Source organism: Tursiops truncatus, chromosome 20 (genome assembly GCF_011762595.2).
Source record: "Tursiops truncatus isolate mTurTru1 chromosome 20, mTurTru1.mat.Y, whole genome shotgun sequence".
NCBI lineage: Eukaryota > Metazoa > Chordata > Mammalia > Artiodactyla > Delphinidae > Tursiops > Tursiops truncatus.
In genome coordinates, this window is record NC_047053.1 from 35,560,518 (window position 1) to 35,585,764 (window position 25,247).

At 54.8% G+C, this 25,247-nt stretch overlaps 3 protein-coding genes across 3 annotated transcripts in view; all 3 read left to right on the forward strand.

Moving 5' to 3' along the window:
- HOXB3 (homeobox B3) overlaps positions 1–25,247 on the forward strand; it is a 55,872-nt gene that overhangs the window by 712 nt on the left and 29,913 nt on the right. The gene's annotated exons all lie outside the window — the stretch shown is intronic.
- On the forward strand, positions 3,662–8,251 carry HOXB6 (homeobox B6). Its single transcript, XM_033847075.2, has 2 exons — positions 3,662–6,334; positions 7,360–8,251. Exons 1-2 carry the CDS (start codon positions 5,920–5,922, stop codon positions 7,617–7,619), a joined length of 675 nt encoding a protein of 224 aa, XP_033702966.1. The 5' UTR covers positions 3,662–5,919; the 3' UTR covers positions 7,620–8,251.
- Positions 8,391–12,909, forward strand: HOXB5 (homeobox B5). Its single transcript, XM_004318989.4, has 2 exons — positions 8,391–10,852; positions 11,536–12,909. The coding sequence occupies exons 1-2, from the start codon at positions 10,291–10,293 to the stop codon at positions 11,781–11,783; spliced, it is 810 nt and encodes a 269-aa protein (XP_004319037.1). The 5' UTR covers positions 8,391–10,290; the 3' UTR covers positions 11,784–12,909.

The window sequence follows — 25,247 nt, forward strand, 5'->3', positions numbered from 1 at the left end:
TGGGTTTGCGCCCCCTCCCCCTCCACCATCCTTCCCTTGTTCCGGCCTCCCCCAATTGCCCCCGCGCAGTTCTCTTGCCCGGTGCGGGTATCGGGTATCGGTGGTTTCCCGGCAGCACTGGCACCAGGGGCGGTGGCGCTGAGGGACGTCCTGGTCTCTGGAGGGCCTGGAATCTCCGCAGAGGCCAGCAAGGGCGAGGAGGCGTCTAGAGAGACACAGAGAGAACAATTCACAGAGAAATACTCATTATCTCCCTTCGGAGATATTTCTGAAATTAAAGGGCTGTGGGTGGAGGTACCCAAATCGAGGGAGACCTCCCAGGAAGCATGCCTGAAAATGCCCAGGTCGTTCGCCACTCCCGCAGGAGGGAGCCTCGCTCTGCAGGGAGACAATTTTGTGGTTTTTAACGCGGTAGGTTACAGCGTGTTGATTTCTGTGCAATATCGATTCTATTACTTGTGTTTTATTGGTATGGATTTCGGTGGAGGAGGAAATTGCCGTGTGTGTCTTGATGTGGAAACATTTCAAACTTTCCTAGATCCAAATGTGATTGTGAAGAAGCTGTTTAACACGTTGTTTTAGGCATGTAAACAAAAGAGAAAAACAAAAAAAAGAGAAGAATAAAATTAAAAGAAAATCCCATTAGGGGACCTGATGGTGCCCAGACCAGAAAGCTGCCTGGCACTGAGCTCAGACAGCTAATCCTGTCCCTCCGGCGCCTGATTTCATTCCCCAGCCAGACCTCCGGGGGCGGGGGTAGCGGGGAGAAGAACTGTAGGCCGGGAGGCCGAGATTCCTAAAGTAGCTGGTGGGGTTGAAAAAGGCACAAGTCGCTGGGTGAAGACTTAAAAATAGAGAGGGCTTCTGGGGAAGCTGCCAGACGACAGATAAGGGACTTAGGGCGCGGAGGGCAGGAGAGACTGTGATTTAGTTTGGTTTGCAGGAATAGGTGATAGCTTTCCTCTTTTTAAAGAGCAGATGCAGAGCATTCAGCCTCGGGCCTCCGGTTGCCCAGGGATTTGGGGGTCTGGGTGTGTGTAGGGGGATATTGACCCTCTCAATCCTGAGCTGAGAAGAGAGAAGCAGCCACTTGTGGCGCTGGAGGGGGGCCCCTGGAGGCACAGGTAGATGCCCTCGAAGCAGGCCCGGCATGGGTGCCTGAAGGGACTCCTCGGCTGCGTAGCGAGAGAAGTTCTCGGCCAGCGCCCACGGCACTAAGAGCCTATTCTCAAAGGAAAAATTCCCCAAACCCACCCAGACTAAAGGTCTTTTTCTCCTGTAGTCTTGGCGGGGTATAAATCATCTCTCAGACAGTTTACTCTGACCCAAATTATGCGGTTTGCTGCCATCTACCGTCCGTTTGGAGACATGCGGCTTCGGCGCCGAATGCCCCGCGACACTGCCTGAACCGTGCCCGACGACTGGAGCCCCCGCCGCTCTGGTTCGGCGGGCTTCTGGGGACTTCGGCCCAGATTGACGCTTTCCGCTGGATCTCGGTTCCCGCCTGCCCGCGTGTGAATTGGAGACCAAGCGTCCCCTCCCCCTTGTCAGCCTCATCCCAGCTCCAAACCTGGCGGCTGGCTGAGGGAAGCGGCTTTTTCTAGGGCATATTTAAAAAGGACTAATACTTCATCCCGCCCGCGGGCAGGGGCCCTGAATCAAAGGATTGGGGGATCAGAGTCGAGAGCCCTCTCCCTGCTATCCCCCTCCAAGCTCAAGAGGGGATCACCAGGGCCGCTAGGGAGATCCGAGGCCAAGGCTGTTCAAGGTTTATTTGGTTTTCTTTTCGGCTAAGGGAGGGGTCCCGCAGGGGAGGCGCTGGCCCGGGCAGTTCCACTCGGTTGTCAAAAGACAAACCGAGTCTGTTTTCTCCGGGTTGGGTGGTGGGTCTTGCCAGTTTCTTGGCCATTTGAGTCTGTGGTGAAGGAATTGAGACGAGTTTTCTGGAAACTGTTGGTGTCTTGCAAGTGAGTGTGCGTCCCCTTCCCTATTCCCGATCATTTCAAGCGAAATCGACACAAATATGCTTTGGGAAAAAACGGGGAGTGGGAGTGGGGATCAATCAGTAAGGAACCCTAACCCTTGTAATTTCCGTTCCTGCCGAACCCCTCATACCCACTTGAGCCGACTGCTTTCCCAGAAGCGGGTGGCGAGGGCGGGGGTACGCGCCGCTGCCGCCGAGTTTGAATATTGGCCCCTGTTTCACGGGTTACTGATTAGCTCGGGCTTTCAAGCCGCAGGAGGAAGCTCTGGCCGCTCCTTTCAAGGTGCTGTGGCCCCAGTTCCTGGGCGGGGGCTCCAGGAAATTGCTTGCGGTGCCAGGCAGGCCGAGGTGTTACTAGGGTCTGGCCCGGAGCTGCTGAGGTCGAGGGGCCCAGCGGTACTGGGGGCAAACGCGGGGGCTGCGGCCCGGAGTCTTTGGCGCCTCTCGAGTCTGGGCCGCAGGAGCAGCCCTTTCAGCTCTTCAGCAGAGAGTGACTTTCTGGCGGCTAGAAGGCCCGGCCCAGTGCTGGAGGCCCCGATGGAGCGCTCTCCGAAGGTCTTGGGCCCCTCGGAGGATTTTTTCTTGTGGACAATCCGAAGGACAGATGGGGAGGGTAAGGCGGCTGGTATAGAGGATTGAAACCCTGAAGGGCTCTTAGGGTGCCCAAGGACCTGGGGAGAGGGAGCTGAGCTGCCACTGCTCCCCCCTCCATCAGAGAAGATGCCATTCATTTGCATAATGGAAATGTCTTTGTACTGTGCTTTGGACTGGCCAATTTTAAGGCAATGTTCTCTCTGGACAACTCTCGAAGAGTGGGAGAGGCCACACTGCTCCCTCTGGGAACATTTGTGTTCCCCAAAACCAGAGAATCACAGAGTCTAGGGGAAGAACTGGGTTGAGATGTTTGAATTCACCCCACCCCAATCACAGTTGGGAGTGGGGTGGGGGAAGGTGCCCACAGTCCTAAGAGCTGGGGGTGGGGGGAGCTTTGCAGCTGAGAGGAAGTGGGAAGCCTGGACAATGTCTCAATCCCCTCCCCTCCACACACCTACTGGCAAATATCCTCCCTGAGATTACCGGTGCAGGAGAATTTTACTCCAGAGCTGAGCACAACTTAGACTTTTCCCTGGGAGCTGGAATGTGTGTATGTCCACAGGACCACAGGGTCATAGCTCAGAAAATTACAATTATACATCCTGCCTGTGGGATTTCTATGCAATCCTTCTGTTGTGTACTCAAGACTTAGTACACGTTTATATCCGCCTCTCCATACACACACTTTCTCGTTGAGCAGGGGGAGACACCCCAGACCTGCCGATGGCTGTGCCCACTGTGTATTTACATATTCCCCCTTGGAGACAGACAGACGGCAGTGGACGGAACCACAGACAGATTCATAGAGATCTGGCTCCAGAAGCCAGGCGGCCTCTGGCCCAGCCCTGCCTGCCTGCTCTTTCTCCCAAACAAACGGATCAGACGAATAAACGCTCATAAATACCTCTGGGCTTAGATAAGAGCGATGAGGCGCTATTTCCTTTCATGCCGGACTCCAGGCGCCCAGGCTCTGCCTTTGCGGCTCCATCTCACGACAGGCAACCTGCAGAGGTGAGGTTAATTTGGGGCTGTGACTCTAAGGATAAGGCGATTATTCTTGTGTTTCTATCACAGGGGAAGACTTCCTCCCTCACCAAATCTTATGTTATCCAGGCTTCATGGAAAAGCCCACACCATCCAGTCCTAGTATGAGGACATTGTGGCCAGAGAGGAGGCACAGAGGGCTGAGGCCGAAGGCCCCGCCTCAGGAGCAAGGAGGAGGGAGGTACACGAGGCACTCCCCCCACCTTGCTCCTCCAGCCCAAATGCTCCCCATTCCTCTCCAGGAGTGGGCCTGACCACAGCTGGATTAGAGCACTTATGACTCTCCATCATTAGGAGGCTTGAGTTTATTTTCTTAAATCTTGACAAAACCCCCCAAAGAGTTGGGCTAGGAAGTGGTGGATGGGACAACTGGGAATAGCCACTTAGCCATGAAGTTGCAGCCCAGAAGTTGTCCTGAGTTCAGGGAGCCTTGGAGGCCACTTTGCAAGCAACCAAGTTCCCACCCTTGGTCACCAACTTCAGCCCTCTACCTCTTTTCCTAATGCCTTGTGCCATCTTCAGTGGGCAGAACTGTCCCATAAAAAGGAGTCCAAAGAACAAGTCAGAGAAGGGTCAGCCCGGCCCCTTCATCATCAGGTTTTGTCTCCCACCCTGGCCCTTTCCTGGCCCCAGGTCCAAAGGTTGTCACCCTTTATGCCTAGCCTCCACGTGCACATTAGAATGTTGAAAATACACCATGGCTGAGTCTTCCAGCCTGCCTCCAATGCTCATTTTCCTTAGATGAGAGAGAGAGAGAGAGAGAGAGTCAGAGATGTACACACTCTCTCACACCAAAGCTTGTAGGTAGCAAGCGGGTGATACAGACATGAGACGTGGTAGGGATTGTAGAGATGCTGAGAGACAAACAGAAGGGTAGTGAGCATCTGGAGAGGGGATACGGAATGATAGTTGTAAGCTGCCTGCTGCAACCCCAGGAGGACCCAATCCCCCTCTCTCCTTATAAAACTAAACAAAAACCAAGTCTTGAGAAAGAATTAATTTTAAAGAGAACTGCCAGCTTCTGGAGAGACCTGGAAAAGGAGCAAGGGCTCCTCTCTTCCCAGTGGTCTCTGATTGTCTCCAATATCAGGAGGGTTTGAGGACCCAGACCTGGAGGAGGGAACAATTTCTTCCCTGAACCCAGACTTACTGAAACACCTTTGATTCCTAAGAATCTATAGCCCAGTATATTCTAATGTCTTTTGGGGTAGGAGGTGGGGTGGAGGGAGGGTTGCAGGCAGGATAGGGATCAGACAACCTAGGTTGGAGGATGCCTTTCACCCCTCCTCTCCCTATCCCCCTCTTCCCCGTGCCCCTTCCTGTGCCAAGAGCAAGCAGTACACACTAGAACCAGGCAAGATGTCTTGGGCAGGGGCAGCGGTAGCCTTCCCAGAAGCTCCTAGCCTAGCTGCACAACCAGAGGGAGAAGCTTAGCCTCAGACCCTGCTCCCATTTCCCAGTCTTCTGGGTCCTCTGGGCAGCAGGCTCTGGCCTGTCTCTCAGACCATAAGAGTTGCAGAGAAGCAGGAATAACAAACCCAGGCTTGGAGGAGATGCAGTAGAGCTGAGAAACAGGAAAAACGTTTTTCAAAACCTGGGAAGAGAGGGTTTCTTCTTTGCTTCTCGCTTTCTGAAAACAATGCTGATCAGTGGAGAACTCTTCTCCCCTTCTACCAGTACAAACCCCGAGAAAACAGCCTCCTCCTTTAGCTCTCTTCTAAGGAGATTGAGATTCAAGATTCAGAGACATTTACCCACCTTCCCTGGAGGGAATAACCCCTGCCTTGCCTAACCCCAAGCAAAGCAGGGGTTAACTTCTCTGAAAACACAATTAACTTTTTCCTCTTCTGCGTGGGGAGGGGAGGGATATATTTATTTGATCACTGGGGGATGGGGTGGTCTCAATCCAAGTGCTCCCTCCTCCCTCAAAGGCACAGACGCCTCTTTCGCAGACCCTACGTAGGTGGAACAGGACGGGTTGTGCTGTTGGGGAGAGAGAGAGAGAAAGCAGAAGGAGAAGAAGGAGGGGGAAAAAAAAGGTTGATAGGTTTGTGCGCGGGTCCCTAGCGCGGGCTGCGCTCCTCCTGGGTGCTATTTGACAATTCCTGCCTCTGCCATTGGTCAGTGTTGGATCAGATGGTTGTATTTCCTTCTGGCCCTCACTGGCACCTCGCCATCCCCCCTCAGCTAAAACCCAATCTCAGATATACTACTAATAGGCGCGGCGCTCGGACTATAAAACACAACAAATCATAAACCCGGCGGAGCAGCAGCGGCCGCGCGCGCCTCCCCTCCCAATGAGTTCCTATTTCGTGAACTCCACCTTCCCCGTCACTCTGGCCAGCGGGCAGGAGTCCTTCCTGGGCCAGCTCCCGCTCTACTCGTCGGGCTATGCGGACCCGCTGAGGCACTACCCCACGCCCTACGGGCCCGGGCCCGGCCAGGACAAGGGCTTTGCAGCTTCCTCCTATTACCCGCCGGCCGGCAGCGGCTACGGCCGGGCGGCGCCCTGCGACTACGGGCCGGCGCCGGCCTTCTACCGCGAGAAGGAGTCGGCCTGCGCGCTTTCGAGTGCCGACGAGCCGCCCCCGTTCCACCCGGAGCCGCGGAAGTCCGACTGCGCGCAGGACAAGAGCGTGTTCGGCGAGGCGGAGGAGCAGAAGTGCTCCACCCCAGTCTACCCCTGGATGCAGCGGATGAATTCATGCAACAGTGAGTGAGACTTGCTGCGGCCGCCGCGACCCCCACGGGCCCCCCTCCCGGAGCCAGAGCTAGAGAGCACCCCCTTCTCCTCCAGAGAGAGCGTCTCGGGTCGGAGCTTAGGGAAGATTGGGCGCCTGCACCGGTCTCCCGCGCTGCCCTCCCGCCCTCAGGAGTTGCAAAGTTTGCAAAGTCCCAGATGCACTCCGAGTCAGGGGGAATGAGTGTGTTCTCCCGGAGCGCCAGGCCGCAGCCGGGATTCTGGGTCAGGGAGGCGGGCAGGGGCCGCAGTCACTGGCTGGGCTCTCCCTGTCGCCCCCAGCTCTGGTCCGATCCCCCCACCCCAAGACTGTTCATTAAAAACGGAGTGCGTCATGGGAAGAGGGGCGGCGTGACGCTGGCGAGGGAGGGTTGAGTCTGTCCCGGACTGGTTTTCCCTGGGGGTCGGGGGCTGGGGAAAGATGAGGCACCAGGAAAGGGGTGGTAGTCAGAGGAGGGAGGGAGAATAAGGAGAAGAAAGAGAGGGAGCAGGCGGAGGGGAACAGATGGAGAAGCAGGCGCTGGGATCTCAGGTTGGATTATTTGTCGGCCTTAAGTCCCAAATTGATGTCCATTAAAGGGACACGAAAGTGAGGAGCCCTTAATGCCAACTACGGATCGATCTACGTCATTACGGATTAAGGGCCGGAATCTATCACAGGATGGTGGGGGAGCCAGATGGATGGAAAGAAAAGATGCGGCTAGGAAGAGACATACCTGGCCAGTGCTTTCCCAGCCCCTCCCCCTAGGCTCAGGTGGGATTTAAAACTGCTCCTCCCATCCCCCCACCAAGAATCTAGACAGAAGGCGTAAGCCTAGGAGACCTGGAGGGAATCTGGAGGGGGCGCTGGAGGAGTGAGGAAGGAAGGGGGGCAGGGAAACAGGGAGAGTGGAGGGCATCCCGGGACAGGCTAGAGTCCCCGTTCGAGGATCGAGTGGGGGAGGGGGGCTCTGGCCCTGGTGACCCCAGGCCTCAGCATCTCCTCTCTGCGTAACAGGTTCCTCCTTTGGGCCCAGTGGCCGGCGAGGCCGCCAGACCTACACGCGCTACCAGACGCTGGAGCTGGAGAAGGAGTTTCACTACAATCGCTACCTGACGCGGCGGCGGCGCATCGAGATAGCGCACGCCCTGTGCCTGACGGAAAGGCAGATCAAGATCTGGTTCCAGAACCGGCGCATGAAGTGGAAAAAGGAGAGCAAACTGCTCAGCGCGTCTCAGCTCAGTGCCGAGGAGGAAGAAGAAAAACCAGCCGAATGAAGGCGCTGGAAGGGGGCGGGGGGACGCGAAGGGAGAGGCCTTCGGGGAGCCGAGGGCATCGGAGAGCCCCGAGAAGGCTCTGCGGGCGGGGGAGCCTGGGGACCTGCTCTCCAGCGCGCGACAGGCGGGGCCACTGCTCTCCTGGATGCCCCCGCCCGCAAAGCTCTCGCTGGGCGCTGGGAGGCCGCGCTGCCTGAGCCCAGCCAGCACCCCAGCGCCCCCTCCATCGCCGTGGAACCTCCTCAGCCCAAAGAGGCTCCCCCGTGAGAACTGAGGACCGGACTCACTTGATGTTTCCTGGAAGCAGAGCAAAACGCTCTTGTCCGTGTCGCGTCTCATTTCGTCCATGTCCCCCGTGCACGGTTCAATGGTAGATTCGCAGTCCCCTCAGTGGGGGCCTCGAAGACTCCCTGACCCCAGACCTCTCTCCCAGCCCCTCCCCAAAGCCACTGGAAGGAGCACATACTACCTAGAAGTAAGAAGAGGAGCCCCAGAAGAAAACAAAGTTCTATTTTATTAATTTTCTATGTGTTGTGTTTGTAGTCTTGTTTTAGCTCTGGACGTGAAATACTTCGGTAATAATATTAATATTATTAATAATGATAATAATAATAATAAAGACGTAAAACCTCGCTGCTGGGTCACCTCTGCTCCTCCCCTGCCACTCCCCTACCCCCACCGCCACCCCTGCGTCCCCGTGCCGGAAACTCCGCAGCAAAGGCAGGAGCCCTGGTCGGCCCCAGAGGGCTCGGAAGTTACAGTTGCGATAAAGGCTGCAGCGGTTCGGCCCAAGCTCCAGCGCTTCACCTCGCCGGTGTTGAGGCTCACAACGGCCTCTCCTGGTGCGGAATTGGGGGACAGAGAAGGGCCGTTTCCCTCTTAGTCTCTAGCATTTCCTCGTTTGTCCGTGGCACGAGGGACGCCACCAAGGCCCTCCAGCCGGGAGCTCTTGCAGAGACTGAGCCAGGCGGGTCTCAGTGCCTCAGCAGCGCTGTTCTCTCCACAGGATCGCCGAGGCCCGTGGTCTTTGGCCTGCCCACATGGCCTGGTCTCCGCCGGCCTTGGCCCTCGGCTCCTGGCCTAAATTGGGGCCACCGGATATCTATCTCTTTGCCCTCAGCTGAAGACTCCCGGCACCCCTTCCTGCCTCAAGTAGTAGCTCAGCGACAAGTAGGGGAATGTGAAGCCGCCGGCAGGCGCCGGGCGAAGGGCAAGACTTTCCCCCTGCTCTTTGGAGACCTGAGGGCAGGAGGCCAGGTGATGGGGCAGTTCGGTCTCATCCCATCAACAAAAACCAACCCATTCTCTCCCCACCCCCACCCTCACCCTCACCCTCACCCTCACCCTCACCCAGGTGGCAAGCTGCGGAGACTGTTTTCCTTTCTTCCTCCTCCCTCTCTCTCCCTTTTTTATTTTTAAAGAAAATAGCCGCCTGGCAGAAGGGGCCCAGCTGTGGCGGTCTTTGGCCGCCCAGCGCGCTCAGCAAGGGGCCGCGGGTCCTCGGAACCCTTTTCCGGGGAAGGAGTGGGCCGCTGGGCAAATTCTGAAACTACCCAGACGCCAGCAAGGGGTCTCAAGTGGGGCATCCCAAGGCAGTAGCGGGCATCTGGTGAGAAGGCGAAAGGATTCTGCCTTGGTCCCAAACTCTCAGGACCATGTTTACACCCAAACCCCAGCCCCGACACGGTCGTCTCCACCGTTTTTCTCGCAACTAGGCCACTTAGCCCCAGCCGGCCTCTTCCTTTGGGGTCTCTGTCTTGCTCTGCCCTTCTTCCATCCTGGGCTAAGGATGAGGAAGAGGTCAGAAAGAGGATTTCAAACTTCCAAGGGAACAAGGAGAAGCGAAGGCTTCTCCTTCGAACCCTCAGCTTAGCCTCACCGGCTCAGCTTGGATGCTGTGGACGGGCCACTGCATCCCGGTCAGGAAGCAGGCCAGGCTGAGCTCACAGGGGAAACCCTTTGCAATCATTGTTTTTCACACACATCTTCCAACCTCTCCCCCATTTCCGTCCCCAACTCGGAGACTTGCAAAGCCCGAGTAAGGGAAGAGCAACTCAATCTTGGGTCATCTTATCCAGAGTTGTTATAATAATAATAATAAAAACGACAGGGAGAAGGACCGATGGACAGACGAACTCCACTCCCGAGAAAGTGGGTAAAGGCTCGACCGGGTTTCTCCTCTAAAAGATTCAACCCTGTGGGTGAGTCTAGGCCGGGTTTCTTTCGAGCCCCGCGGTTGCACGGAGCCGGCAGGGAGGCAGCTGTCGCCGCCATGGCTGTCTGCGGCCCGCGCTCCCGCCGTTCGCCGGGAGGTGGCGCGCTCTGCTCAGAGGCCGCCGCCAACCTTCTCCCTGTTTCTCCCCCTTCTCCTTTTTCCCCCTCTCTCGGAGGCTCGCATTGAATCGGCCCTAACGATTCTCGGATCGTCATTATTTGTAACCATAGAGCATGAATTACCTCTTGAGGTCATCAGCGAGAATTTACGACTGGTCAACAAAAGCACGTGATTCCCTAACGCCCCCCCATCCCCCTTCCACCCCCCCATATTTGGCCGCATACATAGCAAAACGAAGTACAGTGCATCGCTATAATTCATTAATACATCATAAATCGTGAAGCACAGGGTTATAACGACCACGATCCACAAATCAAGCCCTCCAAAATCACCCAAATGAGCTCGTACTTTGTAAACTCCTTCTCGGGGCGTTATCCAAATGGCCCGGACTATCAGTTGCTAAATTATGGCAGTGGCAGCTCTCTGAGCGGCTCTTACAGGGATCCCGCTGCCATGCACACCGGCTCTTACGGCTACAATTACAATGGGATGGACCTCAGCGTCAACCGCTCCTCGGCCTCCTCCAGCCACTTTGGGGCGGTGGGCGAGAGCTCGCGCGCCTTCCCTGCGCCCTCCCAGGAGCCCCGCTTCAGGCAAGCGGCGTCGAGCTGCTCCCTGTCCTCGCCCGAGTCCCTGCCCTGCACCAACGGCGACAGCCACGGCGCCAAGCCCTCTGCTTCGTCCCCCTCCGACCAGGCGACCCCGGCCAGCTCCAGCGCCAATTTCACCGAAATAGACGAGGCCAGCGTGTCCTCGGAGCCCGAGGAAGCGGCGAGCCAGCTAAGCAGCCCAAGCCTAGTTCGGGCGCAGCCAGAGCCCATGGCCACCTCCACAGCCGCGCCCGAGGGGCAGACTCCGCAGATATTCCCCTGGATGAGGAAGCTTCACATCAGCCATGGTAATTCTCGCTCTCGCTCCCCTTTTTGTCTTCTCGGCTTTCCTTCTCCGCGTTTGAGGGGGGGGGGGGGCGGCGGCGAGGAGAACTTGGCTTTTCCTCAAATATAGATTTCTTTCCTCCAGAGGGGAAGAAGTCTCTAAGAGGGTCCTCACAGCTCAGCTCGGGGGGACAGAGCCAAAGAAGGTCTTTAGCTGGGGGTTTGGGGAGGAGTATTTTTAATAATTTGTTCCCAGATTCGCCTTAGGTTTTATTTGCCCAGCTTGAACTAGCTTTAGGATGAAGGATGAGGTTTATGTAACGTGGGGAAGGATCCTGCTTTGCCCCCGAAATTTTGAGACTGTTTCTAGCAGAGGAGGGGCGAGCAGTAAAACGAGCCTTCCAGGGCAAAAGTGCAACCGTTCTCCTCCCTCCCGGGGTGAGCGACCGCCTGAGCCCAGCGAAGGGTGAGGCACAGGGAGGGAGCAAGAGACAAAGCCGGGCGCACTCGCTGCCAGCAGAAGTGGGGGCTGCAGGAGAAAGGGGTGCAGAAAGCGAGCTCGGATGCGGGCATCTGGAGTGGGGAGAATTGGAGCTGCGGTGAGCTGGGTGCCAGGGACGCCTGGGTCCTGCTCCACGCCCCCCTCCCACCCAGGGCCCCCTCCCTTAACCGGAATAACGTTGCCTCGCTGCTCTGTCTGCTCCAGATATGACCGGGCCGGACGGGAAAAGGGCCCGGACCGCTTATACCCGCTACCAGACCCTAGAGCTGGAGAAGGAGTTCCACTTCAACCGCTACCTGACGCGGCGGCGGCGCATCGAGATCGCCCACGCGCTCTGCCTGTCCGAGCGCCAGATCAAGATCTGGTTCCAGAACCGGCGCATGAAGTGGAAGAAAGACAACAAACTGAAAAGTATGAGCCTGGCTACAGCCGGCAGCGCCTTCCAGCCCTGAGCCCGCCGGGAGGAGCCCCGGGCGGCCCAAGAGCCCGTGCTGCTCCCAGCCCTGGCCCCTCCAAGCCTCCCCGCGCTGCCGCTGCCCGCTGGGGACCGGTTCCCACGAGCCTGCCTCGCCCGGGCCTTGTGCTACGATTTTTCGTTTGGTCTTAAGTCTTCCTGTGGCTCCCTCTCTCTTGGACTGGTTAATCTTGTTATTATTGTAATAATAATGATAATTATTATTTTCCCACCATGCTCCCCACTCCCCTCTGCTCACCCCAAATCCGCCAGTGTTTCTGAACGTTCGTGTCTGTGGTTGCACTCCTTCCCCCAGGACAAAAAGAAACTCGCATGTTTAATGTGAACTTTCCCCTCCCCATCTGTGTTCTTCTAACTTATTTATAAAAGGATGATCGCTGTATTTTGAGTTTCAGCTAGAAACTTCTCTAAAAGGGGCAGCAGTTGAGGTCGGATAGTGCCGCAGCACCGGGCCCAGCTGAGCTGGCCTCGGAGACCGGAGTCCATGACTGTGTCTCATTGCACCTTCCTCTTCCTCCTCCCTCCCCACTCCCAGGCCCAAGTCTCCCAAGACTTGGTCCTGGGGTGGGAGGGGGCCGGGGAGGACCAAAGGGTGATGTCGAGAAGAGGGCCGGTAAATACTGAGATTTAAGTTCCTGCCGCCTGGGTAGGCCCCACAAGGCCTGGTCCTGGAGCATCCGGAAACAAAAATAACCCTCAGTGTAAAATGTCGTGTGTATTTCTCTGTGAATTCATGGGTCTGGCATAGAGGGCCCAGAGCTTGTAAATATGGGGATAGTCTGGGTCAGACCTATCCTCTCCTCCCTACCCATTTCACTTCCAAGACCATTTGTAGTGAGCGAGTGGATGCTGTGCTACATGTGAAATCTGTCTTTGCCGGGCGGGCCTGTCTCAGTGATTCGCTTTTGGTATTTGTTTGTAGCTTTCCTTGAAGTCAAATAAATGTTTCCCCTCCTCCACTGCCCTTCCACTTGTCTTTTCTCTGGGGCCTGCCTCTCCCATCACCGGGCACACCCTAGACCATTCTTGATAGATCTGGGGTGTAGGGAAGGGAAAGCAGGACGCTCACCAGCAGCCCCTCTCAACCACCTATGTCTCTGCTTGGTCAGCGGTACTTGGGCCAGGGGACAGGCTTTCATGCCTGGGGGACTGAGAGACCCAGGAGCCCCACATGAGCCTGGGGCAAGGGGCAAGGGGCAAGGCTGGGGCGAAAAGCAAGCCTTTGCTGAGCTGGACTCCACCCTGGCCTTCCACCAGCTGGCCAAAAAGTCTCTGGAAACCTCTTAGCGGAAAGTAATCTGGGCCTAAGTCCTGAGCAGGAGGCTCCTGGCCTTTTGGCGGTGAAACAGGCCTGCCCAGCGCCACTGTCCCCTGGTCCAAATCCCAATTCAGCTCTGCCACCCACTAAGGCCAAAAAAAACAAAAAAAAAATCAGCTCAATTTCAAAGGTTTCCTCTCACCCTCAGTCTTCTCTACACTTATCAAGGGCTTCCTCTCTCCAGGGGCCCAACTGACCTGCCCTCTTGATTAGGAGCTGGGGTCCCTCCTGGAAGACCCTTGGTTCCCCCATCAACTGGACTGGCTCAGGGCCAGGGGCCAGTCCTCCTCCATCCAAGTCAGCCTCCACCCTGAGCACAAGTCAAGTCTGGACACTTACCCGGTCAATCCCTTCCAGCTTGGCCCAACTTCTTACAGGACTTGTGGGGGGAGGGGAGCTGGTGAGGAGGCAGCTGAGGGTCTTGGTGGCTCTACTGGGCCTTCCTTCCCCCTTCCCCCTTGACTTTGTCCCCCTTTGCCCATAGCAAACTATCCCAAAAGTCGCTATGACATTTAGATGTCAAATGGATAGGGGTTTTATCTTGAAGTTAGATCGTAAAAATCGCGGAGAAGTCAGACAGATACCCCTCACTGGCTCGAGAAAGTCACGTGAGGTCCATAAAGTTAGTTTTATGGTTTTGGGGAGTTGACACCGCGCGGTATATTTCACATTCTCCAGAATGTTAAGTGACACTTTAACTGCTCGCAGTGGTGGGGAAGGGGGCAGAGGTAGGTGAGCGCTCTCCCAGCCCAGAAGGCGGTGGTGTGGCAGCAGCCCAGGCCCAGCTCTCCCACAGTAAGTCGCTTCCAGTTTTTGCTTTTCCCCTCGCAATTGTGGGGCTTGGAACTGGGGGAAGGAAACCTTGCCTCCGGCAGGACTGTGGGATGATAAGTAGGGGAAATTTAGCCTGATTTTGCACCAAGTTCTGACCAGCTGGCTGTCTGAAGAGGGGCACTCAGTTCCGTTCAATAAGGCCTTTGCAGTCCGGGGTGCCTGGTTTTATTTGCCGGAGTGTCTGAGTCTTTGTGGGGAAAAAGCTTGCGTGGGTTCCTTCAGTGCCCTTGGAAATTTAGGGGGCAAGAAGGAGGGGTGTTTACTGCTGAAGGGAGGGCCCCGTATGTGTGTGGGGGGGGCCACTTCACTACTGGGTATCTTCAGACAGACATCTCCCCACCCCCAGGAAAGGAACTTTATGACATTCATTTGTCAGGGGTGTGTGGGAGCGAGCCGCCGGGCACTTTTATCTGCATACATCTGAGCTGAGAAAAAGTCCGGGGAAAGGCTAACGCAGCTGCTGTGGGCTGCCTTGCACTGGGACACTCTCTGGCTTTTAGATCTTTGAACCCCGTGAAAGGGGGTACCCCTGCTTCTCTATGGCCTCATTGGGGCATTCAGGGATGGGGAGCATGGCACTTTTGCATCCAACTTCAGCCTTTTGGTCCCAGGCCAACCTTCTGCCTTGGCTCTATGTAGGGTCCTGAGGTCCAAGCAGGGAGCAGACAGAGGGTGAATTTCCCTCAAATTCCTGGCCAGGAGTGGGGGGGAGGGGAGAGCTTCTTTTTTTATCTGGAGGATGTAGGTGTTTAGGTAGATCCCTGGAAATCCCTCCAAAAATAAAACTTGCTGAAGAACACACAGCCCCAACTGTCAGGAGAATAAAAAGGGACTTAGGAGCTGGGAGAGAAAATTGGAAAGGTGCTCGTTTCCTCTCCTCTCCTCTCCTTCCTCCTTCTTCTCTCCCTACCAGAGCCTAGAGGCCCCTTTGTTTTGTGGCACCACAAACCAGAAGGATTTTATTATTTGACTCCCTGGGGCCCGTTATTTTCTAAGGATAAGTCACCCTCCTTCTAAAAACTGGAGGTCTCTTCCTCACCAAACTGACCTCCCAATTTTAAGACCCATGGGGGGGTCAACCACCCTGTCACTCCTGCTTTTGCCAGCCCACCCTCTCTGGATTTAGCTCGTCAGTTCCCATTGTCCCTGGAATTGGTCCTGTGGCATCTTAAGGGGTTTCTGATCTTTGGGACAAGGAGAGGGTGACAAGATTCTCCCCATTTCACATTAAAGAACATCTGCACTCTCTCCTAATTTCCTCTCTCTCCTGCAGCTGCTCTCTATTCCCTGAGCTCTGCATTCCCTGCCCAGGCCTGATTTACGGGAGACCTTTCACAGGCTTTGAGTGCAAAGAGGACAGAGGGCTTGGGGTCCTCACCTTACTGTGAAGACACATCTCCCCCGAAACGATGGGGCATTTGTATCCCATGGAAAGGAGACTCTGGTCAGTTCCCAAAGGATGTCGAGCACCATTTAAAATACCAATAAATTTTGGAGGCATAACTTCCACAGGCTTCCACTCTGGACAAGGCAAATGAGTTGAATGAGATGCAAAGGAAGAGTGCAGTGGGCACAGAATCTGACCTGGGGTCTCCTGGGAAACCCCACTCCTATTGTGCCCCTGGTCTCACTCTGATGCCGCCAGCCACCCTCTCTCAGAAACCCCAGACCACCAGGACTGCCACTAAAGATTTTCTGGCCCCCTCCCGCATCAGTCCTGCAAACTCTGATATAGAATATCTGGGGCCAGCGGCCCAGGGACATCTGCTGAGCATATCTAGAGAGATTTTCCGGAGTGGTGAAGAGCAGCTCTGGCGGGGGTGCCCACTTCTGCTGCAACAGCCAGAACGCTTGAAGGGTCTCCTCCGGCTCTGAGCAGATCCTACCTGGAGAAGACCCCACCCTAGCTGGGCTTTCCTCTTCCCCACTTCAGGTTTTCTGGGCAACTGTCTCCCCTGAACCCCAGCAAGGACGTGTTGGGGGAGAGGATGAGAGTTTTCCAATGGTTTCTGGTGCAAAGGAACTCTCTCTGCCCCAGACCTGTGTCCTCCTCTCCAGTCTTCCTCAAGACGTTCTCAGGGAAAGCTGTTTCTCTCTCTCCTCTCCCATCTGGTTCCCCTCCCCAGCTGGGTCCAGGCCCCAACTCTCTGAGCTGCAGGCCAGAACCCACTAGTCAAATCCTCATGCTATCCATCGGCACCCTCCACCCGGGCAGGGCAGAGGAGGTCAGCAGCGGGAGGGTAAGGCTACATTTCCCTTTTCCCTCTGAGGCCAGCTTGACCACTACTCAATGGACAATTTAATTTTGTTTTGTTTTATTTGGTTATTTTTTGGGTTTGGTTTTTTGTTTTGTTTCTCCGAGGCTTCGGGGTAGGAGGAAGTATAAAGAAATGTAAACAGGAAAGCCAGCCGGGCCTGGAGTTCCAAGCGCCCATATTTCATCGGCTTCCTCTCGGTAACTGCAACAGGGACACTTAACTCTTCCCTGGCTGTGAGAAGTATTCTCTGGGGTTTGGGGGGGCAGGGTATGGGGGCAGGATCCACGTGGAAGCTCCTCTCTTGGGCTGGTTCCTTTATCCTTGGGGTTTGGATGCTGAGGTGGAAGCCAAGGATTCAGAGCAAGGGAGAAGTGAACCGTTCAGCACAGTCCCCCAGACTCAGTCCCTTTCGGGACAGAGCAGAGAAGGCGCTTGCCTGCATGGGTTTCCCAGCTTGGGGACCAACCCGGCCAACCAAGGAGAATGGAGCTTAGCAAGAACCTTTCCCCTCTTTTAGCGGAGAGCCCACTGGTCACTGTTTCCATTTTTTGGAGTTTCTCAGAGTAATCGGATTTCGAGGCTGGGATCTGCCCACAGCGGGATTTATCGATTGCTGCAGCGCTGTTACACATCCATATTAATTAACCCAGACACCGCCTGGAAACCGAGCTGCTTGGGGTGGGGGAGGGGAGAAATGGGGGCCCTAAAGAGAATGGACATTTCTCGGTAAGCCGTGCCCCGGGTTTCAGATTGGAGAATCGCTCCCCTCAAGAAACACGTGTCTTCCCCAAGCTCCATGTCCCTCGACTTCTCAGCAAGAAGGGTAAGCCTGACTTACTCTCCACAGTCGGACTCCACACACAAGTCTCCTCTGGGGTGGAATTAGACACCTCCCAGGCCCAACACTTCCTTGTCAGAGTTAGTTTGCCCCAGCACTCGGATGGATGTATCCTCTGGTGGTTGTTCCCAGCACGACCTTTCTAGAGGGGCTAACACCCCCTCCCCACCTTCCTTTCAACTTCCCCAAGGTAGAAGCTTTTTATGGTTTTCTGGCTTGTTTTTAGTGTTTGTTGGTGATAGTAGTGATGTCTTTCCCCTTCCTCCTACCCCTCCCTCCAAAAAGTGATTAAAATCTGTTAAAGGATTTAATTAAGAGAGTTAAATGAAAAGGAAGGAGGCGCAAATGAGTTTGGGGAAAAAACCCACACCAAAAGCTATTCTCAACGATTAAATCGCCATTTTAACAATATAATGGAGTTTGCATCCTGAAAGGGGAAATCAACGCTCATATCTCATCAATAATTCATAGAGTCCGGGATCACGCAGAGGTCAGCAGACAGGGCCGGAGCGCCGGCCTACTTGGGGCTCCGAGCCGCTGCCGCATACATTACGTGCCGCTGGCCGCACCGCCGCCACCTCCATCGCTCCCAGCCGGGCTGGGGGCAGGCCCACAGGTTTAGACCGATTTCCCCTCCTTTTGGCGAATTGATTGAGACCCAGATTTCGGGCTCCAAGAGGAAGTGGGGTATTTAGGAGACTGGAGAGGATTGGACTTCGGGCAGTTCTGGACCTGTCGGACCCCGAATATCAGCACCTTTATAACTTTTAATCCCTTTTTCTCCCCCTTCTTTCTCCTTTCTCTATGATTTAGGCGTCCTCTGTCCTGTCTTTTCTCTCCCTAAATCTCGTCTTCGCATCTTCTAGCTTTTCCTCCCTAGCTGCACAGCCACGCTCTGGTCTTTCTCTCCGAGTGGATTCGGGCTGAGCCCCCAGAGCTGCGGCCTCGGTGCAGCCTCTGAGCGCGGCGGCTGACTTTGGCTGCGGCGATCCGTGACCTCGGAGCCCAGCGGGGTAGGGACGAATGTGTCTAGAGAGGAAAGGTACTTCGCAGGCCCGAACACCGCTTGCCTAGCCAAGACATGACCCAGGAGGGCCAGGTGGAGAGGAGGGGATTCAGCCTGAAAAGAAGCGTTTAGGGGAGCGGAAGGGGGAAAGTCCCTGCATGTGGGAACATCTCCTCTTTGGGGCTTGGAGACACGATGGAGCATAATCCCTGTATATCGGAGCTTCTGCTTGTTCCAGTCTCTTTTTCTCTCTGTGTGTCTCTCTCTCTCTTTTCTGTTTTCCGACCCCCAAGGGCCCCAAGGAAAGGAGGAACAAAATCCTTCTCTATGAGAAGTGGGGGCTTGGGAAGCGATATTTGGGAGCAAAGGAAACCGAAACAGCGCAGGTCGCCGCGCGGCCGCTGCGTTGGCCGAGAGGCAGAGGCTGAGGCTGTAACGTCCCCGAGCTGCCAGTAGAGTCCGCCTTAGACCAAGTTCACAGCCAGGCTGGAGCCTCCAAGGCGCCAGCGAGCGGCCGCGCAAGGTGGCCCCGGGCCCGCTGGGCCTCGCAAAGCCTGGACGCTGAGCTCTCTCTCCAGCCTTTTGGGGGCCTATGGCCCCCTCCTCTCCCAAGGAACACTTGCTCCAAGCTCTCTCCACTTTTCACCCCAGAAACACCCTTCTCCAGTTCAGCCCATTCTATGGCTTCCCATATGTCCCCACTCCTGTCAACGGCAACTGCGGCCCCATTCTGGGGGACAAGAATCGAGAGGGGTGGGTCGTCAAAAGCTCTTCCAGGCATCTAAACATGAGAGAACGGTGAAAATACGGGAAGTGGTGCAAAAAGCCGGAAGTGGAGTCAGCATCTTTTCCCGAGGAGGAGTTATTGAACAATCGAAAGACTGACTCCTCTTCTCCAGGCCTAAGGCCCTTAGTGGGGGCGGGGGAGGAAGGGCAGGGAAGACGTTTTGCGTTTGGGTTTCTGCAGCCGGCGCAGCAGAATGAGACCCTGGGCCGTGAGGCCAGTGTTATTGCCCGAGGGGTCGCGAAGTTGGAGGGTCAAAAGTTTACAGCGTGCGTGAGCCGGCCGCAGCGGCGTCTAGCGGCTGGGGCGGGGTGGAAGAGGGGAGGAGGCAGTGTGTGTGTGTGAAGAGAGAAGAAAGCGAGCAAGGGATGCTCGAGGTAAGGAAGACTTGTGGGCTCGGGGAGTGCGGGAGCGGAACTGGAGAGGGGAGAGGCAGATCTGGGGAAGGAGAAACTGAGGGAGGAAGAAACCCTTCTCCCCAGACTGGCTCTGGTGGGGTGGGGAGCTGCACAAAAGAAAGCGCTCTGGGCATGGCCAATCCTCTGCGCAATTTTCTCTCCCAAAGACAACCTTTGAGTCACCATATAAAATTTAATTAAAACCTACCCAGCCGCACACATTTTAAAAATCCAATTACCCACACGTCCTTGCAGGACGTTTGGTGGGGCCAAAGAAGTCTTCCAAGGTGAAGACCTGACTCCAACCCACATCAGCCCCACTAGGCTTCCCCTAAAGGGGCCAAACAGCTGGATCCCCCAGCTCCTCCTCCCTCCAGGCAGGCCTGTTTTTTTCAGGGATTACCCCCCCAGACGGGGTCCAGGCAGTTGGAGTCCAGTAACCATGGGCCAGGACTGGACGGAGTTTAAAAACTCCCATCCCTCTTTCCCAATTGCTTGGGTTTAAGCACTTGGATATTGAAAGAAGGTTAGCTTGTTAACTCTCTCACTCTCTCCCAAACCTACACTTGTATGTTCTTCCAGAATCCCTCTCTTCCTATTTCAAGGAGGGAGGGGAAATGAGAAGGAAAAATACTGGATGGACTCACAGAGATCTTTTTAACTGGCAACCTTAAATGAACCTTGAATCCGTGCATTAAGCTTAGCTCATAAGTAAAATGCTTAGAGAGACTAATTATAACACCAGGGCATATGCTTATTTGGGGTCTTTACGTGACGGTTTGTTGCCTTATGAGATGTCATCATATTCTCTTCTAAGCATTTAATATAGGAGGTACTCTCTGGGTGTTTGTCCGCCAGAAAAAAAGAGGACCTGGGAGTTTTTATAAAGATGCATTTTGAAATATGGCCAGAAGAGACCACAGTTTAATGTCAAATTTCAAATCAATTTGACCCCAATATTTTAAAAAAATTAAACCAATTGGGTGTGGGTCCTCATTTCTGCTTGGCCTTCAGGCAAGTTTTTCTGGGGAGTCAGGCCATAGGGAATTCCTTAGGGTCTGGAGGAGGTAGAGGTCAAAACCTGAACTGGAGAATCTATCTCTTTCTGTTCCTCCTCAGTCTCTTTTCCCTCCATTCCAGGACAGTATGTTAGCAAGTTGATGGTTTTGTGGAATAGACTGGAGCAGCCCAAGGTCCTGGGCTGGAGGGGCCTCAGAATGAGAAAGAGGAGTCCTCTGCCATCCCAGGCCAAGCTGGGTACCTTGGGATGCTCTCTTCCGGCCTCCCCGCACTAGGGAGATACCCCCTTGCAGACACTCCCCCTAGACTTGAACTGGGTGGAGGGGAGTCACCTGATCTACTTCTGCTGGTTCCTTGGAGGCTGGAGAAAGGGGGAAATGTGTTGCTGGCCCATCACCTATTTCTGATCCTGGAGGGACAAACCAAAGAAAATCTCTTGAGTATTTTTAACACCTCTCTGATTTCCTCCTCAACCTCCTTGTGGTGGTGCTGGGGGCAGGCAAAGGAGTTACTGTACAGATGAAAAGTAGTTTTAAATAAAAATGCAGATGGGGAGGATACTGTTTGATTTTTAAAGGACAACTAAAGCCTCTGAAAGCCAGTGCCCCAGCTTTGACCAGTGCAGTCCAGCCCTTCTCTCAGAATTCTATCTTCCCCAAACATGCTGGCCTGTGAACCAAATCTCAGCACCAGGAGGTAGAGGGGTCATTCCTGGGGCCCTGGAGCCTCTAAAGTTTTGGCAGAAATGGGGGTCTCTCTGGCATTGAGGGGTAGAACAAAGCAGATGCAGTGTGCAGTTGGGTGGGAATACAGGCGTTGTCAGTACAGCCATTTATAGGGGAGGAAGGAGGGAAGGGGGCTCTGGCTGAGGCCTGCTCTCTGGGACCCAGATCCCCACATTTCCACTTCTCCAGGTGCCAGCCTCCATCACAGGCCGCAAAGGGAACCCCCGCGGAGTTCTACCCTTTCCCTCTTGGCCCCCGAACGAGAGCTGACAAAAAATATAGGAATGATGGAATATCAAAGAAGAGGCGGGGCCGGGCTGAGTTCTATCCGAATGGGACTTTTTGGGGGTGGGGGTGGGGGGAAGGGGAGAGAAGTTTCTGGCGAAAAGAGCTGGAGAGGATGAGCTGAATCAAATTCCTTGCTCTGTCATTTTTCTCCCAAGTAATGACCTGCGCAAAATTCAATATGACCGAGCGAACTGCGCGAGCGTATTATAGTAACTGCCTGCTCGTGGGGGAGGCCCGAGAGGGGTGAACCGCAGGTCACGGCGTCTAAAAATTATTAAAATGTTCGAGAGCCTGGTGACGCGCCTAGCTGTTTAACAAAGACTGCCAAAGTATGAGATTAATACGAAAACTTGCGCTTCAAAAACAAAAACACACCAAAAAAAAAAAAAAAAGTCTTGTTCCGGCCGCCAAGGGGGCCCGGAGCTCCTCTGCCCGCCGCAGCGGTTCGGTTTTCCGAACACACAATAGTGGACGAGAGCGAGCTCGTCGGGGGCCGCGCGGGCCCGCGGGCGGGTTGGCGGCCTGGAGGGCGCGGGGAGCGGCCTGGTGAGTACTCCCGCCCGCGCCCCTCCGGGCCTGGCGCTCCTCCGCGCCGCTGGCGGTGCGGGCCTCCTGGCCTCAGGGTCTCTCTCCCTCGCTCAGTCCCTCCCTCCCCGCCGACAAAAAGTAGCCGATGCGGCGCGGGCTGGGCACGCCCGGGACCGCGGAGGGGCTGAGCAGCGAGAGGTCACTCCAGCAACCTGTAGCTGCAGGGAAAAGGCGGCCGGCGGGCCAGCGAGCCACCGGGAGCGCCGGAGAGGTGGCTCTGAACGCGGGTGGAGCCTTGGTTCTTATTATTATGCGTATCAATGTTAGTGCTCTTCGGGGGTGGAGGGAGAGGCAGCTTCCTGCTCTGAACCCCGTCTTGGAAGTCGCAGATAAACCGAGTCCTCCACCCATCGCGGTGGGACTGGCTGGGGTGGGGGGTGCGGCGCCTCGGTGGGATGGGCAGGTGGCGGCTCTCAGCGCCCAGCGCTCTGTCCCCAGAATCAGCCACACACAGCCCCGCGGGCTCTGCTTCCCATCCCTCTCTTTTGGGGTGCTTGGGGCACCTGGACCGCATCTCTTGAGAAAGTGTAGAGCAGCAGAGAGGCCCCGGTGGCCAGCGCATTGGCCCTCCCCAAATTCCGAAAAGCGTTCGAGTTGGACGGGTTTCAGGGAGGCGAGTTGAGAAGGACAGGAGGTATGGGGTGGGGGAGGGGCCTGGCCAGCTGGAAGGGGTCGTGGAGCCCCTCACTAAAGTGGCCCTTGACAAGACTTGGAAAAGCCCCTGCTTGACGCTGGGGGGCTGTTGGGGGTCCTATCCACACATTTTGTCTGTGGATCCAGGGTCAGGTGCCAGTCTCCCTGGGTGCCTAAATGGGGTTCTGAGATTACTTATTGGACCCTCTCCTGGCAAAGATAACTACAATATTAGTGTGTGTGTGTGTGTGTGTGTGTGTGTGTGTGTGTGTGTGTGATTTTTCAAATATAGGTGAGTCCAGCCTGGCTGGGAGAGTGTTGGTGTTAGAAAGTTAGAAATCGGGCCCAGAAGCCAACCTTGGTAATCTAGATTTGGGATAGAAAATCAGAGGGTCTCTGGGCTTAGTTGCTGGTAGGTGGAAACTCTCCTCCTATCCACCTGCAAGGGTCCCAGGACTAGGGATGGGCAGAGACCTTTAGAGCATGGTGGTTAGAGGGTTGCTTTTTGTTTTGTTGATGTACTTGTTAAAGAAATTGATATTATTCTGATTTGTTCACTAGGGATGCAAGTATTCTTCAGACCTAGAGAGATGAATGGGGAGTCTGGGTGCAGAAGAGGCTTCTGTGAACCCTTCTCCTCACCCTGTGAAGGCCCTCAGCTTTCACAGTCTAGGACGCAGTTCCCTTCAGCTCCATCCTCAGTCTCCCAGCTTAGTAAATTCAGTGGTTACTGGCAGCCTCAGGAAGTCCCTTCAGAAATTCCAGATCCCCCAGGTTTCCCAGATCCCCATTTTGGTTCCACTGCCAGCAAGCCTAGCAGGTGGCTGAATGAGCAAGTTTAAACTGAGAGAGCCTGCCCAGAGCTAGGGAGGTGGGGGAAATGGGGTTCCTCCTCACACTTTACCTATTATCCCCCTTTTCTGGCCCCAGGAGGTATGGGAGGTTGGGAGGGGCCGGAATATCATCTGGCTGCATGTTTTATGGTTCCTCATTGCCCTTCATTCGGAAATGAAACGCCTTTGATCTTTTTCTCAGGTTGTAAACGGAATTGCCCATCATTAAATATCCCGGGCCCCATCTGCTTGGTCTCCCAGCATTTTTCTTTACAGCTGTTTCTCTCTCTTTTTACCATTGAATTTTTCTAAAAGGACTTTTATGACCCCCCCTTCACACCCAGCCGCCTCTCCCTCTTCCTTTTGCTGAGAGGCGCCTTGGAAAATATCTAGATATTCGTTTGATCGAAAACTAAAGGCTGCAAGGAGCACGGAGTTGCCGATTGGGGTTTTGTTTCTTTTTTTTTTAAAAAAAAAAGTCCTGGGGGGAGGGGAGGGGCGCGAGGGCACCCAGAAGGGCCTGATTCTGACTACGCCGCAGCCTCAGGATGACCCTTCCTCCTTTTGTGCTTAGCTAATGTTTACATCTCATAATTCATGCGCCGCCGAGTTGCGCAGCGGCCCCGAGGTTCGCGTCCCTTTGCGGGACCGGCAGCTTCTATTTCTCTCTAATAGAAGAGGAAGAGAGTTGAAAACCTTGTAATCCCAGGAATGGAACCGCAGTGACTTTTCCTGCTCCCAGACCTCAGAACTTGGAACAAAACGAAATCAAATCGAAGCACTCAAACTACACCCCAAAAGAAGGACGCGTGGAAAGTAGGAGAACTGGAAAATTTCTGGGCCAAGAAGATCTATCTGTCTTCTGTATATACCCTGTAGATCCGAATTTGTGTAAGGAATTTTGTGGTCACAAATTCGTATCTAGGGGAATATGTAGTTGACATAAACACTCCGCTCATTTTTTTCTTCCTGAAGAAAAAAATATTTTTTTTTCCTAAATGAGGACCATCCAGTGACTGACCACACGAAGACTCCTTCCTTCTTCTTTCTCTTTCTTTTTCTCCCTCAACTGCTTAGAGATGGAGGAATCATCTACCTGAAATCTCCCCCTGCCTGCCCTTGGGAGCCTTGGTCCTTTTTCACTTCACTTAAAAGGTTAATATTGTTGCTGATGTTTTTATTTTATCCTCTCCCTCCAGCCCACCTATTCCCTATTTTGGGCTTAGGGAGGCTTCACTGAAAATCCGGTAAAAATGACTTGTCTTCAGTGTGCGAAGGCAAAGGAAATTTGCTTTTCAAACGGATGCAGAGGTCGCCTTTCCGTTTGGGTTCAGAACAAGATGCCCTGGAAACACACGATTACCAAGGGGTGTTACTGTGCGGGGATCACCCCTGTCTCCTATCCTCAGCATCACAAGGATGTGAGATTTCTGCTCGCTGCGCGGGCGGCCGCATTAGCGGCAATTACAACGTCTCGACGCCCGGTTAGCGTTGCTCCGGTGCTTTTGGAATTAGCAAATTTCTATTCAGCGTGCTCTCAAAAGTTGGAGGTTTTTTACTCTAGTGCTCATGTTTAGTGTGGGAAACCAAGTCGTTTCTCCCGGCTTGGGCCGCGTGGGGTACGGGGAGGAGTGGATAGGAGAGGGAAACAGACGGACTGACTGACACAGCCAAACTAATAGCGCAGCTAAATGCGATTTGGAAGGCGAGGTCTCCCCGAATTAGTGCATGAATTTCCTATCGATCCGCCCGCGGTTCCATTCATCTCTGACAAGTCCCTCCGTGCACCCGCCTGGTTGCTCCGATGCCTCCCCTCTCACTCCCTACCCCTCCCCGTGCGGCTGCAGAGAAAAGGCCCACGCTCAGTGCCTCTCCCCCGTGTGGGTTCCCCTCTCAGGCGGAGCCCCTAGTCCGTCCC

What these genes read in the sequence shown, in the direction of transcription:
- HOXB6 (XM_033847075.2), top strand. Translation starts at nt 5,920, where the DNA reads ATGAGTTCCTATTTCGTGAACTCCACCTTCCCCGTCACTCTGGCCAGC. An exon ending in GCGGATGAATTCATGCAACA is followed by an intron (nt 6,335 to 7,359) that starts GTGAGTGAGACT and finishes TCTGCGTAACAG; the next exon opens with GTTCCTCCTTTGGGCCCAGT.
- HOXB5 (XM_004318989.4), top strand. Translation starts at nt 10,291, where the DNA reads ATGAGCTCGTACTTTGTAAACTCCTTCTCGGGGCGTTATCCAAATGGC. An exon ending in GAAGCTTCACATCAGCCATG is followed by an intron (nt 10,853 to 11,535) that starts GTAATTCTCGCT and finishes TGTCTGCTCCAG; the next exon opens with ATATGACCGGGCCGGACGGG.